General features: G+C 53.1%; 1 protein-coding gene across 6 annotated transcripts in view; it reads right to left on the reverse strand.

Moving 5' to 3' along the window:
* CASZ1 (castor zinc finger 1) overlaps window positions 1-19,708 on the reverse strand; it is a 243,234-nt gene that overhangs the window by 94,956 nt on the left and 128,570 nt on the right. For 4 of the 6 annotated variants that reach the window (XM_009325207.1, XM_009325208.1, XM_009325204.1 and 1 more), the window contains exon 3: window positions 15,383-15,468. In XM_009325207.1, the coding sequence (XP_009323482.1) occupies window positions 15,383-15,386 (4 nt within the window). In that variant the 5' untranslated portion in view covers window positions 15,387-15,468. Of the gene's footprint in view, window positions 1-15,382; window positions 15,469-15,781; window positions 15,846-19,708 lie in introns of those variants that run through there. The other 2 variants (XM_009325206.1, XM_009325209.1) reach the window with 2 other exon arrangements.

The raw sequence follows: 19,708 nt of genomic DNA on the forward strand, positions 1-19,708 counted from the left end.
AGGTCCCACGCGTGTCCCGCCTCGGCCGTGCGGTACGGGGCACCGAGGAGGGCGGGAGCCCGTGGGGTACCCGTCGCCGGTGGCGGCCCGGTAGCGCTGGGTGTCTAGGCCCGCGGTGGCCGGTGTCACAATCCTGGACGTTAAAGCATCTTGCCCAATGCCCCACAGGAAGCCAGCGCTGCTCTGCCGCGGGAGCGCTTGGCCCACAGGAGGGGTGGTTTTTCTTTTGCAGCGAAATTTCCTCATTTTTTGTTGCTTTATTTTTCTAAGTAGCGAAGAATGCGAGGGAGGTTCTAAGAGGCGTGTTGGGTAAACACAGATATAAGCCTCTTTCTTTAAAACAAACGAGCAGATTATTTACCTGATTAAATAGGTATTTTGAGCAGGTTGTAGGCTGTTTTTGTGAACACACTGTGTTCGGCTCCGTGGATTTTGGCAGAGCAGGGCTCCTCACTAGGGCTGGGGAGCAGTCCATGAACTCACCAGCTCTTAAACCCTTTTTATAAGCAGAACTTAAGGTGCTTTTCAAAGGAGGCCAGCATCATTACCCCACTGCATGGATGGGGAAACTGAGGCACTAGCAAGGGAAGTGACTCGCCGAAAGTGGCCAGACAGGTTAGTCACATGGCTGGAAGGAGCCCAGGTCTGTTTGGTTCTGCACACCAGGACACGCTGCACCCAGAGAGTGTCCTGAGCCCAGAGACCCAACAGTGCAACTGCAACTCATCATCCCAGCAAGCGCTGCTTTTGCATGCGTAAAAACGTACAGGCAGCGTACCAGGCCAGAGGGCAGGGCGAAGGAAGAGGAGAGGGGAGTCATTTGTGAAAACCACAAGTATTCTGGCTTCTCCCAGAAAAGATCTAAACACAGTCTAGTGAAACGGAGCCACCCGGGGACCCTCCGGGCCAGGAAGCAGGGTGGGGACAATAGTGTCAGGCAGGAGGCAGGCATGCCCTGCCCGGGGTGCTGCTCAGCCACCAGGCAGTGGGAGCCCAGCCAAGCAGTGCTCCCGACCTGAGCCCTTGCACGGGGCTCCCCTTCCCACCTGGTGCAGGCAAGCTACTGCTTGAAGAGCAATGGGCAAAACATCATCAGCATCGCCCCAACTTCCCCTGCTGGTTTCTACCATGCCATTGGCTCTGACCAGCACTTTCACCCGGTGCTGCCTTTAAAATCCTGTCTATCTGCGTTTCACTCGGCCCTGATACAGACACCAGCCCAGCCAACATCACCCACAATCCTCGTCAGAGCCTGCCCTGGTCCTTGTGCCTGAGTCAGATGCTACAGCACCTGCCAGGGAATATCCTACTCTGGGAAGCGATGGACAGCACCAGAAACGTTTGTGCTGGTTCACCTCTGGCTTTGTAATAGCTCAGTTTGGACCCAACGCTTTCTTCCAGGTGTGAGGTTGCTGACGGGTCCCATAAGTTCACTGCACCTCACATCACCCAGATTTCTCTGTTTTCACTTCTCCTACAAACTTCATATTTAAGCAGTGGGAGTTCTGCTCACCGCTGCTGTTCCCTAAGAGAGCGGCCCCAGCTGTATCTCAGACTCCTTATGCGGGGGAACACACGCTGTAACATGGATGTGTCACTGCACATATGCAGCCACACAGACTCTCTAAACATACCTGTTCTTCTACATGCACCAAGCTGAGCACGTTCACACATCAGTATACAAATGTTCCCCACCCCTCCCATCCCAGCACGCACACGCAACATGCATATGCACTCCGACAAAGAAAATGATACTCTGTGCTCACTCACATTCAAATACACACATATCCATACACCATGACACACATGAACCCACACACACAACCTAAACACACCCGGAGGATCCCCTCCGCAGACTTCCCACTGTCCCTCCCACTCCTCCTTGCAGGAACAACTTGCCAAGGTGTTTTTTCAGGTGAAGTCCACGCCCTGCAGCTGACGCAACGGCAAGGCCTGATTTCCTATCTCAGCGATCTCCAGTCACAGGATCAGGTTTTATTTCCCCATCCTCCCTCCTTTGCTTCTTACCCAAGAAAAGTTTGTTCTTGCCTTTCTCAGAGGCTGTAGAGCTTTCTGCTCCTTTGGGGACCCCTGTGCCCCCCACTAGGGCAGCATCTCCCCTTCTTCCCCCATCCCTCCAGAGTATGGATCCTCCCTGAGGAAAAGCTGCCTCCGACCGTGCCCTGGCACGAAGCCGCTCCTGAATGCCCCCAGTCCCCAGGAGCACTCAAGGGAAGGCAGCACCCCTCATCCTGCTCTGAACTGCGCTGCCATGCCATGGTGAAAGCCACCCTGTCCGCTCCAGCCATGGCTGCCCTTTCAAGGCAGAGGAAGAGATCTCTTCTTGTCCCTTCCCACCCTCCCAGGGGCGTCGGGAGCTCTCAGTAATTAATGTTTGCCAGGTGCTCAGAGATCCTCAGATGAAAAGTGCAATGGGAGGGGGAAGGATGATTAATTTATTATTATTATTACAGTTTAATGCTTTCCCCGCAGACAGTGTGCCAGGGCTGAGCAGGGGGTGAGTCACACTGATATGTGGGACATCCCCCTTTGTGTGTCTCTTCTACCTTTGTTTTCTATGCTTATCCCATTTTCTTGGCAGTTTCTCCCTCCTTCGTTGGAGCTGACCCTGGGGCCTGGGGCTGTGCTCTGGATTCATGTGGGCTCAGGGCGCTGGCTCACAGATTGCAGGTTGGAGATCTGGCAGCACTGTGCTCCTCCTCCTGCTCCTGCTTGGGGAGTCTATTAGGCAAATGCTCTTGCCCTATTTCTGTAATTTTGTTTGATTTCTGTTTCGTCAAGGGAGGCGCCCGGAGGCCTCGGGGCCTGGGCGGCAGGAGCAGACAATCCGTGCTTTCTTTCCCTTTCCTTCTCTTTCGCTCCTTCCTTCTCAATTCAGTTTCAATCACATTATTGGCACATGGCGCCCAGAAAACATTGCCAAAGTGGCTGTGCTGAGTCTCAGTGTGCCGGGTGGGGCTCTGCTGGGATCGCTTCTGCCATTTACTATTCCTTGGCGTTACTCAGTTTGACACCAGCTCCCCACCATGTGGCTGCTGCTCTTCCAGACACTCCACAGCTTCCAGCATCTGCTGGAAGCCAAATGCTGCTCATCTCTTGACCACTGCCCAGAGGGAATGACTGTACCAGCAGCAGGCCATACGGCAGTGAACGTACACTGCACGTCCTCGTGCTCCACAGGGGCCCAGAAGACTTAGGGGGAAGGAGTGGCAGGGGTTTGAATGCACTAACAATTAGTTACAATTTACTACAGCGATTAAAAGTGCAGCCTGGGGATTTCAGGGCGAGGAGGCAAAGGGGATAGTCCTACCCAGACATCGCATCCAACAGGGAAGGTACCTGGCACTGAAGAGCAGGCGCTCTGCCTGCAAAACCAGCAAATGCCACCCTGAGCCAGCCCAGAGCTGCCCCCACAAAGCCTCTGAGCCCCAGGGCGGCACATCAGGCACTGGAATGGCCTCCAGAGGCACTGGGAAACTGCTGCCCAAGGGCAGGTCCCAGAATGGGCAAGACCCATTCCTGCAGAACGGGGCAAACGCAAAATAAAAAGGTGATTTCTGTCTAGAGGAGCTGCAAGCCAGCTTGTGTTCCTACACACACACGCTTGGATGCAAACAAAAATGCGAGGCGCATGTCATGGGTACACACACACGTTCACACATAAGTGTACAAACACGGGAGGTCCTGTGTATGGCTGCTGCAGCACACCGGCGTGACCCCCAGGACAGGGCTGGATTGTCACAGATGTTTCAGCAGAGACTGTCCTGCTCTGGACGTATGTGGAAGGCCTGATGCCATGGAGATGGCAAGTGGTTCTGGGTAGCGAGGAGCTGCTACCCTACTTACTCCCCAGGGTAATGACTCGCTCCACCAGCAACCGTGTCCTGAAATGGGCTGGGTCACACCAGCAGATGGGAAAAGGCTTTCAACGTGCAGCCCAGCAAGCAACAGAGATGGGACAGGCAGAGAGACAGGCTGAATTTTACAGGACTCTGACGCTGTGGAATAGGGATGGTCTCCATAAATTCACTCTGGATTTGACCTGGCGTGGGCAGGAGTGAGAGGCAGAAAGGAGGGAAGGCAGAGGGAGCCTGGCATGTTATCCGCTCTGCTCTACCTGCCCCATCACAGGCAGAGGCTGTGTCAGCCCTGCTTCCATACGGGGCACTGAGGCAGGTACAGAGGGATGTTGGGGACTGTCCCCGAAGGAGCAGGCGGGATGGACACTCATTCATTAGAAGTGACAGCAGGGAAGTGAGGGGAGGTGATGGGGGAGGTAAGAAATGGGCAGCAAGAGCAGAGAAAGCAGACCCTGGGCTGCATACAGTGGGGACTGACTGCGACCCCTCCTCGGGGATGTGACAGCAGCATCCCCACCACAGCAACAGGGAGAGAAGGCAAAGCATCCCCTTGTGCATGAGACACAGTGATGAGTGCATGCAGAGAGAAGCCCATGATGCAGCATGCATGCATCCACGTGGACTAGCCCTGCTTGTGCAACAAGGCTGCCTGAACATCACCAGTGCTGACACAGGGGATATGCGAGCACGCACACAAGTGACTCTGAGCAAGCCCGGGTACACGCCAACGCCGCGCGTGCACACGCGCCAGCACAGCACCGGCAGGGACATGTGTGCTGTGCACGAGGACACTGCTGTGCAGTGAAGTGGCACATGGACACCACTGTGAAGAGGCAGCAAAGACCCTGGAGAAAGCGTGGCTGCGGCCCCTCGGGAGCCCTGGCAGTAGGCCGGAGGGGGTGCGGGGAGCAGCGGCGGGCGGTAAGTGTGAGGCAGACGCAGCGATTGCATTACTGAAGGAGCCCGGGCTGGCAGTGCCGAGCTATCGTCCCTGTAATCCTGTTAGCCAGCAATCTCCATTCCGAAAGAGCTTCATTTCTTTGTGAATATTTGTAAACTAGATATCTAATGGAAAATTATAGGAAAATTATAGTGAAATTCATGACGAAGAAATCCGATTAGCCCTAATTCAATTATGCCATCTTAGCCCACACAGCACATTTCCCATTTTTTTCCCATAAATACCAATGCCAGGGGTCCGGGTAATCAAATAAAATTGAAAATCATCTTCCCATTAAATTCAATTAGCTGCAATTTCTAAAGCCTATCAGAGATTTTAATTACTAAATTATAAAATTCTCCAATGCTAAATTGAAACTAAAAAAATTGCACATCCTTGTATTTCAGAAGAAAAAAACCTAGCAGAAACCTTGAAAAATACCCTTCTCCTTCCATCAGCACCCACGTGAGCACGGGTCTGGGCAGGCTTCACCAGAGAAATGATTGTGGAGGGACATGAACCAGGCCTAGGGAAGAAGGTGGCTGCCTCTGAAGGAAAGTGCTCGGACATCAGCTGAGATTAAAACCTAAAATCCATCCCTAATTACAACTCAGTTGGGTTGAAAGAGGAAAGGGGAGAGGCTAGCGATCTCAGCAGCATCTTTGTTCCCTTTTCCCAGACGAGCTCCTCAGTTCTAGCTGGTTCTCTGCACCTCTGCGCTGCTCTGCCAGTGACTAGTGACAAGCCACCACGCTCCTCTAGCCAGCATAACAGCCAAGACTCTCTAGGAGTTGAAACGAGTTTTGCCTGCAAATGGGCTCCGTGAGGCAGTCCCTCGAGTCTCTGTGTGCCAAACCCAGGGCAGGAGAGCTGGTGATGCCCAGAGGGAAGCAGGAGGGCAGATGCTAGCTTTGTGCTTCTGATAAAGCCTCTTGAATAATAGCCATGCAAGCCCGGTCCTGACACTGAATTAAGGGAAGCTGGAGCCCTCAGCAAACTGATTTAGCTTGAAGCACTACTTCAGCGAACACGTGGGATGTTCCAGAGGAGGGGGACGTGATCACCTTTCCCTGATAGCACAAGGAACTCTCTGAGTTCACAGAGGCACCAGGCAGGCAAGCCCATCCCTAAACTGTTCTTTATTCAACAACCAAACCAAGCAGGCAAATGGGGAACCAACAAAGCCTGTGCCTACAGATGCTCTCTTCCAGCCCTGCTTCTCTGGGGACCAACACGGCACAGCAACGTGTCGAGGGGCAATTAACTGTGTGAACAAGCAGTGGGAGGAGAACTGAAGCTCAGCTCTCCAGTTACAATACCTGACCCTCCACAAGGCAGCGAGTGAGGATTTTCTGACACCGCTTTTATGCCAGAGAGCGCTTTTGCGTGGTACCCTAAAGGGTTTATTCATGCGCTGACATAAACGAAGCCAGTTTCTAGCGCATTTCACAGCTTTAACTAGGTGCTCAGGCTGCCCCGAACCAGGCCGATACTCGGTTTAATTTACTGGGCGCCCGAAAGTTGCCAGCAGGGAGTTGCCCGCAAACAGAACAACAACAAAAAAGTTAATGATCTGGGCTTTTTCTTTAATAAATAGGCAAACTGGCTGAGCCGGATTGTTGGCTGGGATTCGTCTCCCCTTTATCACCCTGGAGCTTCTGTGACACATTCTCCAAATCATCAGCATTTTGCAATTTGAGGTCGTTACCAAATACTATTTTTTTGCCAAGGAAGGGAGAAAAATAAATTAATAATTAAGAAGCCCAAGCAGGGAGAGGCTGTGGGTTGGATGGCGCTGCCACCTCCGCGGGGATTGCTCAGGCACCTGGCAGCCCGCCCAGCATGCACCTCGGTCGCCGGCTCACCCTGGAATGTGGTGCTGGCACCCAAGTGCTACTTGATTTTACTACGAATTAATCAAAGTCTCTTCTGCAAACGTCTAACACTAAATCACCACTGGCTGAGCTTCAAATGCAATTCCCCTGTTCCAGGGATTCAGTGCAAGGAGATTACCAGCTCCAGGTGAAAAGCTGAAGGGGGTTTCCTCTCTGCACATCTCCTGGTACTCCAAGGCATCAGCCTCTCCCAGCTGGAAGGAGAATAGATTTCCTGCTACTCTTCTCCTGCTCACAGCAGGTAACCGCACAGACGTTCAAGATATGCTGGGATAAATCTGTCTGTGCTGCCTGACTAGAGTGTACTTACACCAGAGAGGAATTTGACTTGACTGCGAGCCGATGCAGATGGCAAAGGACTGTATTTGTAGCGTGTATGTGCCTGCGCCCCTATGTTTGCATAACTGTGGATGCATCTACACACACGAGGACATGCAGAGATGTGAACCTGCGAGATCCTGCGTGGGTATGGCTGTGTACACGTTTGTGCACATGTATGTGCATAGCCTCGTGGCACCGTGTGGGCACGCGGCCACCCATGTGTACAGGGCTGTGCAGTCAGACGTTGCGTGGCTGTCCACAGCCAGGGGTACACAGACTTTTTCTGCGGGCGTTCTTGCCATGTCAATGTGTGCATGCCTCATTTGTCGCCGAACTTGCAGTACTGAGCACCCTCCTCATCCTGGCCGGCCCCCCAGAAGGCGGTGTGCTGCGGCTGATGCTCAGGATGGCAACAGCACACGTCCGCACACCGCTCTAGAGACACAGCACTGCCCTGAGCCATGGGTGAGTTGTATTCCCCTCTCCACACTTTGCCTGTCTCAGAGCCCTCTCGTATTTTCAGTGCTCACTAGACCGTGAATTCACCTTCATACCAGTTACAGGGTTATTTAGCTTCTCCTGACGCCAATAACCACCAAACTTTAACTGGCAGCTCAGCTTTCTCCCGGGAGACATGAAGCGCTCCTGTCTCACCTGCCCACGGTGCCCCCACCCACGGACACCCACTGGGAGCACAGGGGACAGATCCCTAAGCAGGACACAGTGCCTAGGGACATTGCTCCCCCGCCAGCAACAGTCTCTTATCCCCACCCACATCTACACTGTGAGAAAGAGCAACAGAGCAGAAGAGTTAAAACCTGGATGAAGAGAGTGAAATAGAGGAGAGGGAGACAGAGAGAAAGAGAAAAGAAAAAGTGTGATAAAGCACAACGGTATAAACAGAAGAGGAAAACCCCACAAGACAACAGACGAAGGAGCAAGGAGGGAGGCAGGAAGAGCACAGGGACATACTGTGGTTTTTTGCCCCTGCACACCCCACAAAGCAACAGTCTCCAGCACTTGACACTATAGCTCTCCCTGAAATCTTAGGGATCAACTAGACAGCCCCTATGCAGCAGCTGGACTAGCTGGGCGTGGGCTGGGACACTGCTGAGGAGTAATGAGGATGATCTGCCTGAATGGGAAACACGGTGCTCCCCACTGGGGTGCCCAAAGGCTGTGGGAGTGCAGAAAACCCCAAACGAGACAGTGATACCTCCATGCAGGGCCATGCTCAAGGAAGGTCAGCAGCCTGTCCCTCTTACTGATCCCCTGTCACAAGGAAACCCTCTCTGCTCTCCTTCACTGGCCCAGAGCCACCTCTGCCACTCACCCTCCCATTGGCTCGGAGCCATCTTTGCCTGTTCCCCCTGCTGCAGACCTGTAAGGCACCTTTTTGCCAGCTTTCCCCTCCACTGCCACAGCACCCGTCTCTTGGCATCGCGTCTTTGGCCCAAGGCCTTGCTGCTCACCCCTGACCACGTGGGCTTGCTCCCCGGTCTCCTGGGCCTTCCCATTCTGACTGAACATTTCCCAGCTAAAGCAAGTGCTGCAGCAACATTTCACTCTAAAACCAAGCATGTGCTGACAGCGAGTGGCATCCCCAGTAGCTCCTTCCTGGCCCCCAGGGCTGTGCACATCCAGACGCAGCTGACGAGGTGCACAAGCCACTGCACAACTTGTGGTGCCTCTTCCCATCCGCGCTGCCCCCCAGGATCTGGCCCAAGCTGTGCCTGCAGCAATTCACCCTTCCACCCATCCCACCGTGGCTGTCCCCACCTCCTGTCCCGCACAGCCCCTTGGAGCAGCTTGGCCCCCTATCCCAGGGGACAAAATCCCCCATCCTTTGGCCCAGGGATTTAATGTCTCTGCTGCTGTAACGGAGAGCTCAAAGTGGGTGCTTTATCTTACCACAGCTGTGGTCCTGGGATAAAACTCAAACATGACTCCTCTTATCCACTGAGTGTGCAACGATACGTTCCCACAAGCACAGGGTGTGCACAGGCACAGGTCTGCACACATCAAATGGAATAGCATGGATCTGGGAAAGGAGTTGGGGGGGACAGAGCTGCTCTTGTCCCTGAGGCAGTTGTAGCTGTCCTCACCTAACACCAGAGACTGCAATACAGAAGGGACTGCAAGAACCCAAAGGGACGAGAACAGGAAGGACCGAAGCAGTAGCTCTGGCACGAGCTCATCACAGACAAACACTCTCCCCTGTCCTCAAGCTTCCTTGGGACAGTTCCTACCGCTGGAGTTTCAGCTGGATTCGCGTGGCCACCCTGCAAAGGCAGAGCTGGGGAAACACAGCAGAGACAGCCCCGTTGCCTCACCTGCCCCGGGAGCATACCCCAGCCTCCTGCTTTCCCCTTATCGCCATTAAAAAAAAGCTCTGTGCAAACAATAGATCAATAGAGCCCCCGCCTCTTCGGAAGGAAAACAAACACCCGGATCACCACAAATTAGAGAATGTTTCGCTTCACTTCATCCAAACAGGCTGACAATTTTTTTGGGTTGTTGCCACGGCGACAGAATAACACAGCGTTCAGCCTGTTGCAGAACAATCAATTAACTTAATGCCTCGGAGTGCCTGTTTACTCTTCCATTTAGGAGGTGCTGCTCTCACTCGCTCTCTTTCTCTCTTGCTTGTTTTAATATCTCATCCTTTGCTTCCTGCTCCTATTCCTTCTCTATTTAACCTAAAATAAAGTCCCTCCCTTCAACTACCTCCTGGCTTGTAAGGAGCCTCCCACTTTTCGGAATGATCACCTGGAGTAAAGTTTTTTCCCTCTCTCTGACTCCTGTCGTTTCTCCTTTCTTCCTGGAAAAACAAAGAGAGACTGGGGATTTACCTTTACATTTCATGATACAGCCCTGTCCCCTCCTCCTGGTGGGCTCAGGAACTTGCAATGTTTCTAAACGCCAGTTCTAAACATCCCCAGGGCAGAGTGAGCCACCTTCTAAGGCAGCGGCAGGAGTAACTCTGCTTTTAACAAGATGATGTAACTCTTGAACTAAAGACCTATGAAGTGATCAGAAACCCTTCCACTATTGCTATTTTTTACACTGTGAGCCATAACCACAAATGAAGACCCATCTTGGGCTAAATGCTGTTTAAAAAGGAGAACTATAAAAGGGCCTCACAAGGGTCTAGGTCTCATCCTACGGTCCATGTCGAATGAAACTTCTAAATATGCACTTAAATGACTTTGGCTTAAGCAAAACTCAACCTGGTGCTCAAAGCATTTTGTTGAACTGAAGCCTACACTAGGGTACTTTAAAGGGGGCACCATCACCAGAAGATTGTGGCAGATCCATCATTGCAGTCCTTTAAAATAAACAAACGCCAAAGCATCTCTCACCTCTAGCCCTGACCACCAGCAGGACGCCAGGCCTTTAACAGACTCGCATGCTCTTGCCACTGATCTTGTGGGTCTATTTCCCACCTCACAGTCAGTGTAAGCAGTGACACTTGGCTGTGTAGCTTCACTGCCTGTCTGCAGCCACTTTCCCATCCTTGCCCAGTGAGCAGAGATAACAGCCCTGGGTCTCCCTGCAAGCCCTCCTGCAGACTCTGCAGCACGTTACAGGGCACCGAAATCACAGCTCTGCCATCCTGGGGGCGGAGGGGGAAATAAGGTACCAGGGAGTGAAAGGATTTGTCCAAGGCCAAGCCTGAGATATAATTCAGGGCTTCTGCCTCCTGATCTCTCTGCACCCTGGTGCCATCTTCCTCATGAGCACAATATTCCTATGCTTTTTGTCTTTGAAACCCCAGGCAAAGTGTCCACCACCCTCACATCCTCATACACCAAAATTAAAGGAAAAGGCAAAGGCAAGCACAATGTGAAAAGATGCAGATTCCATGATATTGTCTTCTCATCCTGCCACTAGCAACAAGTGCCTAAATGTAAAGTGTACATTAATTTGGTTTTGAACAGATGGAACAAAACTGTAGACAGAGTAGACAGGGGAGAGGGGGGCTCAGACACAAGGAAAAATTACAGGAATAGGGTCAAATACAACATCTCCCCCCTGCTTCCCAAGCTGGATCCTTTTCAAAGGACTCTGTTCTCACAAGCTAACACTGCTACCCTGCTCGCTGGGCAGCGGCGAGGCTGGGTCTGTGCAGGCTGCAGGACAGCGCACTCCCTCTCCCCCTCCCCGAGAAGAAGTTGTCAGCAGAACCTGTTGGAGCAGGGGCTCGTTGACTGCTCCCTGTCCATTACAGCCCAGATTATAAGCATATTGCACAGTGCTCTCTGCACGGTGCTGGGGAAATCCAATACGCTGAAAGGTTAATGCAATCAATTAGGGTGACAAGGAAGTAGAGTAAAGCCTTCTGAGTAGATGAAAGGGAGAGAGAGATGGAGACAGAGAAAAGCAAAGAGAAGCAGGGGGGGGGAAGGAGCAAAGAAAGACGAGTGGGAGGAGGAGGAAGATGGTATACAGGGCTTGTGTTGTAGACCGCAGGGCGCTGGTGTGGCCAAGGGCATTGTCCTGCCCCAGCATGGATGGAGTGGTGTGATCCACAGGGGCAAGGCAGGCCATGGATCCCCAAAGCAGCAGGTGGGCCAGGACTCCCCCTTCTTGGCTTCTCCTGCCCTCTCCTGCGGAGTGCGGAGCCCTGCTCAAACCACAGCTGCCCAGGATGTCCTGCCACCAGCCTGCTCCCTAATACCGTTCACTTGGGGGACTGGCAAAACTCTCCCTGTGCCTTTGCTGCCCAGAAGGGATGGAAGCAACTGCTTGGGTTTAGAGGTGCCGTGCAAGGCAAAGGATCTCAGCAAGCCATGGGGAAGCATAAGGGGAGGAGAAAGAGGGAACAGGAAGGACAGAGAGAACTTCCTCTGGCTGTTCATACACTCTGTGCACAGAGAAAGGTGAGGATGAACACGCTGCATCTCTCTGTAAACCTCCTAGCTAGACACTGGTCATCACCACCGGCCACTTGCCTGCACCTATCCCCTGGTGTCGCGAGGAATTTTTCTTTGGGTCTGCCTGTGTGGGAGCTCAGCCCTGCCAGTCCTGGGAGCACCCGTAAAAGAGGTGAGATCTATTCTCTCTTTCTCTTCCAGCCTCCTTCCACATGTGCCAACCTGGGCTGTCGCAAGACCAGAGAACAAACCCCTGCCAAACCCCAGCCGCCGCAGGTTCACCTCTGAGACAGTTTGATGAGGATGCAGTGGCACTCAGCCCGCCAGCACAGCATGGAGATCCCAGTGTCATAACGTGCATCCTGCTGCTCCGCCCTGCAGGGCACAGGCCTCTCCCCGGGGCATTCAGCTCAGGGGAGAGCCCTGTCCTTCCCCTCCAGCCCCCCTGAGCCGCTGCAGGCTGGCTGAGCTCCTGCTCTCTGACCCCCCAAGCGGCACAGTACTTCATTAACCTGGGCTGACAGGTCAGCCAGTGCAGCCCCTTCCTACCACTGCTCCTGCTCACACACAGCTCGGCCTAGGAGAACGTGACACCAGCTCATTAGGACAAATTATTACTCTATAACCCCTGCCACAATGTCCCTTAATATGCCTATTTAGCAAGAGACAAGTCCTGGTGGGCTCCTCGGCATTAAAACAACCTCACAAATCACCAGAGGCACAAGCATCATGATCTCTGCTTCCGGGGGCAGAGGACATGGCGGCTGTACCCCGGCTGGGTGCCCCCCGGGTGCAGAGTCCTGTGCTGTTCTGCTGCCGACAAAATGAAATTCTTGGTGTTGCTGGAAGGGATGTTTTGCAGGCAAGGAGTTGCCATCTGACTGTGGCTCACCATGCAGCCAAACACGTGCCCAGGTTTCAGTACAACAAGGTGATGTTCCCCAGTTGAAATCCACTGCAAAAGTATTCTGGGATGCCCATTCAAACTGCTGGGCCTGCTTCACTCTGCCTTATCCCTGCCTAACTCTGCCCTCCAGCACTGCCATCAGTGTCATGTTCCACATGAGATCTACAAGATTCAAATGTTTCCTCTGTTTCCCTGGGATATATGTGAAGTCAGTGCCTGCCTTCACAAATTCGTCCACAACACTAACCCTACTTGCCAGCTCCTTGCAGGTTAACCAGCAAAGCCAGAGAGCAAGTTTGGAAGCTGACGCTGTTGGCAGGCACTGTGTGCTGCCTCCCTGCGTAAAGCCATGCTAAATTTCAGGGGAGTAAGCCCATTGCACATGAAAGCAGATGACTTGCACCTTGCGGGAAGAACAGGACTGCAGGCTGTCTGGGGCTAATCCAGAGATTACAGAAACTCCGCAATTTTGGGCACAGTGAGTGAGATATCACAGGGGAAGACAGAAACGCAGGCAAACGTCAGAGGAAGGCTGCTACTGAACAGGAACAGGCAGCATGAGGAAATCAACCTCCAGCCTGACCTGTAGGAGAGGGAAAGGGAGAAAGAAAACAGTGATTCATATAACAGCGCCAAAGAGGGGAGAGAGAGAGGAGGGGCAGCAGCTGAGAAAGAAAAGTAATGGAAAGAAGAAAGCGAAGAAAGTGTGAAAAGTGTGTGACGCTGCGCACAGAGGAGGGCAGAATGAGAGCAAATGGACAGAGAACTGAGGGACCTGAGAGAAAGAGAGAGAGGGAGGGCGGGAGGAAAAGGAGGAGAAAAGAGCAAGAATAGCCACGCAGCGAGGAGCACGCGGGCGAGGCAGAGCGCTGTAACCAGGGTTGTGAAGCATGAAAAGGGAAGAATCTGCCTGTTCCTTTCAGCGCTCGGAGCATGGCGCTCGGTGGTGACCTACACTGTGCCCGGCTGTGATCACGTTTTCAGGGCCACTGCCTGCCGATCCCAAACAATGATGGGGAGCCTTTGAAGTCAGAGAAAGAAGCCGCAATGTGAACTGGGGACTTTCTTTTTTTTTCTTTTTTTTTTTCCCCCTTTTTTTTAAGGGCTGGGGGAAGGAGGGAGGAAAAGGAAGGGCTGAAGTGGTGGGGGGAAGGTTGGGGGAGAGGTTGCAAGGACAAAACAGAGAGTTGCTCTCAGCGGGGTGCCCCGAAATGAGAGAGACAAAAAGAAAACAAACAGTTTATGAGTAGGGCACATGCTGCCTGTGTCTGCATGCCCCGCGCTGCCGGCCCCCCGTGCTCCCAGGGAGGCTTCTGTTCCCCAGCAATGATGGATGGACGCATAGGGCCATTCAGGCCTGCCATGTTACAGCAGCGGTATTTACATAACACTGGCCTTCCACCGGTCACCTCTGACACTGCCCAGCCCGGCTTGGGGCCCCCTCCCGCCCCAGCCAGCCTGGGCCCCTCTGATACCACTCGGACTCAGCCTATGAGCTCCCTGATGCTGGGGCTCAGGGGTCCCCACTGCTGCAGGGATGCTCTGAGCACAGACGCACCGCAGCGACTGTGTCACCTCTGAGGTGACGTCCCATGGGGCAGAGTGCTCCCCACCACCACTGCCTCTTGTGCCCTGGCCTGGTCTCAGACTTGCCTTGGTGCCTGGGGAGGGAGAAGAGCAATGAGAGAGGCTAGACTTGGCGGCACTGGAGAGACGCAGGGAAGAGAGTGGGAACTCTTCGGGTGACACACAGGGGAGCTCCGTGGTCCCCCTGGGGCCACAAGGAAGAGGCAAGGACTCGGCATGGCAGGGACTTCTCAGTGACCATCACCTGAGGTGGCATAGGGACTCTCCTACCCAGCACATGGAGACAAGGCCTTTAAGAGAGGCAATCAGCTTTCATTTCCCTGGGCTCTAGGCCTCTAACTCTTATCAGGCACGGACTAAGTAGCCATCCAGCTCTAGGAGACTGCAAAGTTGAGGGTTTTTTTCAGTAACACAGACCATGAGGGTCTAGGTAAAGGGAAAACCCAGAAAAGTCAGGATTCTGCTGGAGACACAGAGATGCTTCCATCCTACCAGCACAGTGCTGCAGTCTGAATAGATAAAAATGTGCCAGAGAAGGAGAGCATGCACATCACCATCTTAAATTATGTGAACTGAGCTCAGCAAAACTTCACAGTAGATGGAGACTGCATCCTATTCAGTGAAAGGACCTTATCCATCTCCCACCAGGCCACATGAAGATAAAGCGGTACCCTCCTCACCAAAGCCCTTACACATTTTTTATCTGTAAAGATAGAGGCAGTAGAGAAGATACTGAGGAAAACCCACAGTGACAAAACCAGGTGCCCAGAACAACTGGTGTACAAAGACAAAGGCAGGATTAGGACACACATAGGCCATGTCTGCATTAGACATTCTTCTGTTTTCATCTCTCTTTATAACTAACAATGGCCCAACCCCAGAAGTTCTAGTGCAGACACAGCCACAGCGAGCAGGTCATAAAGTGTGAGAGACACGCAGAGGAAAAGAGAACCCAGGAGGGTGTAGTGACATACCCATTGCAGTCTGAAGTCTCTCCTACCTTTCGGAGATTTCAAGGCCTGGTTTCTTGCCTCGTTTTTAGCTCTAAATTCACTTCATCCTAGAGAGGGAAGAGAAAGGATCCAGTTAATACACAGGGCACACCTGACCAAGAGCCAAGGCACGGACACTCACAAAAGCTGGGTGAGAACCCAGCTGCAAGCGGGGCCAGCATGGGGCATTCAGACTTCGTATGGGAACAAAGTGCTTTCCTGCTTCTGGCTGCACCATGCAGTGCCATGCATATCACGAGACACACAGCACTCCTGCACTTCGCTGTGCATAAGACTCCTAACAAGGGCTGGGAATAATTTAGCATAGAGACAGCAGCTATTACTGGCCTGAATCCTGCTTCCCAGGTACCACAGACAGACCTTGTGCTGGTCTGCACCATACTTTGCCCACACATCCAAGGGTGCCTTCTGCTCCGTACCAAATTATTCCCTTTCCAATCTTCCCATTTCCTCTCCTGACCCCTCTTTCCCAGAGGTTCATCAGTGTGCGAGGTTCATCAGTGTGCTAATGCTGAGGCCTCCCTTGCACACCAATGGGGCACAAGATGACAGGGTGCAGGACTGAGTCCCAAGGCACTGAACCCCCTTATCCACTCATCTGTGCGTCTTCCTTCCTGGAGAATGCAGAGCCAGGAGGAAAGAGAAAAGGGACAGGGGGAAAAAAAGTCACAGCAAAACACATGAAAAGTAAATTGAATTATTTAAAACCATATGTTCCAAAAATGTGACAGAGCATAAAAGCCATGCCGTGAGACTTCCGGAGGGGGTTATCCTGCACAGGCAGGGTGGGAGGAGAGCTCGTGGGAGGGGGAGAAATGCTCCACAGCCAGCCAGCCAGGGAATTCCTTTTCCCAGAGCCAGAAGGTGGCAGGGAGCACGGGATGGCTTCATGCACAATGGCAAGGGTGCTTGGCCCATTCCTGCAGTCTCTGTTTTGCAACCCTGCCAAAACAGCTATCACAACTGCCCGAGACATGGCAGTGAAATGAAAAACTGGCCCAAGGTCACACACAGTGAGCCCCAACTGCCTGTGCCAAGCACCGGCTCACAGCACACCTCCTTCTCCAGGGTGCAACAGTGTGTGCCACAACTCAGCCCCTTGCAGGGACCCCGCTGTAGCCCCTCGGAGAGCAAAAGTGAGAGGGACTTGGCTCTGGGGAGTCTGTACTGCTGCTGCGGCTCACCCCTGTGTTTTGGGGCCCTGGTGCTCTGTGCGTGCGGACGGCCTCCTCCCATCACTCGCACTCCACCACTGCCTGCACGCTGTGCCAAAGATAGATGCCTGGTGTTGGCTGGAACCCAGAGTGGGAAGGAGCTGGTGAGATATCCCAGATGGATGGACGGACACGGAGCACAGGGAGCCCCTTGGGTGAGGAAGATGCATAACCAGCCTGGCTCCTTCCTTTCCCACTCAAATCCTGGTGCTAACAAGGCTGAGGACACGGCTGGAGTAACAGCTCCCCCACTTGAGGTCCTTCTCCCACCCTGGCACCTTCTGTCCTTCTGGCTCTCTCACCCCCTCTCTCACCTTTTTCTTCCCTTTGTTCTTCCTTGCTCTTTCCATTGCTTTCTCTGCCATTCTGTCACGCTCTTTTTTCTCTCCCTTCCTTTTGTTCTCTCCCCCTTTCCCGAGCTCTCTGCCTGTAACTCTCTCTGCCTTCCTGGCTTCACTCCCCTGCCCCTGTGCACGGTCAATTCTTGGGTTTGAGTTTTTAATTGTTTTTTTTACTCCCCTTCTTTCGGCCACAGCTTATCAATGATGCAAGAGGAATAACGCCAATTTACTTAGAATGTGTAATCCCCAAATCAGATTGGGGGATTGTATGAGGCAATATGACCTTGCATATGTCTCCATTAAAGCCAGCCAGGCCTCCTCTTGTATTCTGTGTTCCCAGTACATATTTAGACAGATAACGCTAATTGTACTTGACATGTCCTCTTAAGGATGGACTCTTCCCTCCCCCAGCTCTGCCTGCTTCCCTGCCTGACAATGCGCCAGAGCAGAGCCCACTCACTCACAGCGCGGCACGGCATGGCCACAGCACCTGCAGGGCTGGCCGGCCGGGTGGGCGTCCAGCACAGCCCGCACGCCCAGCTCCGCTGCGAGAGCGCTGGCTGTGCTCCCCGGCGCTGCACGCCTCCATGTGGGAAGCGGAGCCGGCCAGCACGGACAGGGCAAGGAGCAGGGGCAGGGGGAGCGTTGCTGGGACATAGTTAATCTGAGATTACACACTGTTACTGTGACAATCTTGCATTCTCCACAAAAATGAGCAACGTGTTGCCACCTCCAAAGCCATGGGTGCCACCTCACCCTGCCCCTCCCTCCTGCTTACCACTGCGACCCTCCCTCCTCCTCCTCCCCGCCTGTCCCTCCCTCCCCTGCCTCCTTGCCCTCCTCCTTGGGGCTTTCCCTTTTACTTGTTCCAGCCCCCTCCTCTGCTTCGGGAGACCAAAGTCTGTCTCCTTCCCCTGAGTCAGAGGGAGACGAACCTTTTGGGGACAGGCCCCAACCACAACATAACACCCCTCACCAGAAAGTACGAAGCTCCAAAGCGTTCAGACAAAGAGAGGAGACTTGCTCACCATGACCATCTTCGAAGCCTCCCTCCTTTCCAAGGAAGGGCTTCCACCCCGCACCTCTCAGCTCCCGCATCTGGGCATAAAGCTTTTTGGATAAATATTATATCTGGCTATTGGCCTGTGGATCCCAGCTCCAGCTTCTAGGGAACACCACGAAGAAATCCAGACCTCCCTCTTCCCCATGCCTGCCCGTACATTGCTGCTCTAGAGCAGACAAGCAGGACGCGGAAGGAGGAGGGGAGCTTATTCCAAGGAAACCAATGGATCCAAACTCTTTGCCAAAGTGGACTCAGATTTTTTTTTTCCCCTTGACACAACATCCTAATTCGACTTTTTCAGTATCTTTCCTTCAACAACCTTTTTTCCTTCCTCCCCTTCCTACCCAGCAACTGCGCATTTATTAATTCATGAGGCACTAATTAGTTCTTTGTTTAATTTTGTGTTAAACAGACTGACCGGAATGATAACGACTTGCAGCGTTGCATTACGGTCCCCAACCGCCCCTGTTTTCTGACAACAAGGGAGCGCAGTGAGACTGGCGTGATGAACCCCAATTCCCACTCCAGTTGCACTTCATTAAGTCAAAATGTGACAAGAAGCTTAGAGAGCAACTTTCAGATCGGATCGCACATAACAATTGGGCAGGAAACTTTCCGAGGGGGAAGCGGGAGAGGCACTCGCAGCGAAGGCTGGCACCGTGCACAATTCCCCGGCGTGCCTGCCTTAAAGGAGCCGGCTCAGGCTGCCGGCCGAGGCAGGACTGAGGGCACATGCTGGTGGTGAGGGGTGTCCGGGGAGGAAGAGGAGAGGAAGGGTGGCAAGCCAAGCCAAATGCAGGGCAGAAGGCATCACTGCTTTCCGCTCCCCTCAGTTTCATTTGCAACAATGGGTTGTGTTGGCAGCCTGTGGGATGTACAACCAAGGACCCCAGGTGGGATAATCCCTCAGCGAGTCACTCCAGGAATTCTGAGGGCATCTCTAGGCACCTTTAGCTCCATGCCTCAGTTTCCCTCCTGTAGCTCTACAGTGAAACAGCTGGTGATCCTCAGCTGCTACTCAATTGTCAAGAACTACACAATTATAACAGTCCCCTAAACTGTAAAGGGAGAGGTTGAATATTGGCACGCACATTGCTAAAATGAGAAGTGAAGGGACAGCTCTGACACCAGGAGAGGGATGGCTACTCTCACGGGGAAGGAGCTGTGCCTTCCTTTAACTTTGTACAGCGCCTGGCGCTCCAGTGGCACTATCAATTTTTGAAACTGTCCTGATCAGTCTAGTATCAGCAATAAACTTGGTAAGCCGCAAAGCAAGTGCCCTGCACCCTGAGCTCGGCCCTACAGGTGGGAATACAGCCACCACAGCGCTGCCAGTCCTTGAGCTCTTCGCTGAGTGCCACAAGTGCCTCACTAGTAGGAGCTATGGCACAGGGTTCGGGCACATGGTCACACATCTGGCCTGGCCCAAGACTCACCTGGCAAAAAAAGTCTGAGCATGACTTATTCCTTGGCACTGGCCAACATGTGACTGACAAACAGATAACACAGCCTGGGTCAAAACCAGGCTCAGCTGGATCTGTCCCAGTCTTGTTGGCACATGAGGGTGCACAGCGCATGGCCAAATCCTTGAGCCCCTTCTGGCTCACTGAAGTGCAGTGAAATGTAAACAGCCTACCAGAAAGTGAAAAGGTCTTAAAACACCTCCTGA

The sequence above is a fragment of the Pygoscelis adeliae genome, unplaced genomic scaffold (assembly GCF_000699105.1).
Source record: "Pygoscelis adeliae isolate BGI_AS28 unplaced genomic scaffold, ASM69910v1 Scaffold36, whole genome shotgun sequence".
Lineage (NCBI taxonomy): Eukaryota > Metazoa > Chordata > Aves > Sphenisciformes > Spheniscidae > Pygoscelis > Pygoscelis adeliae.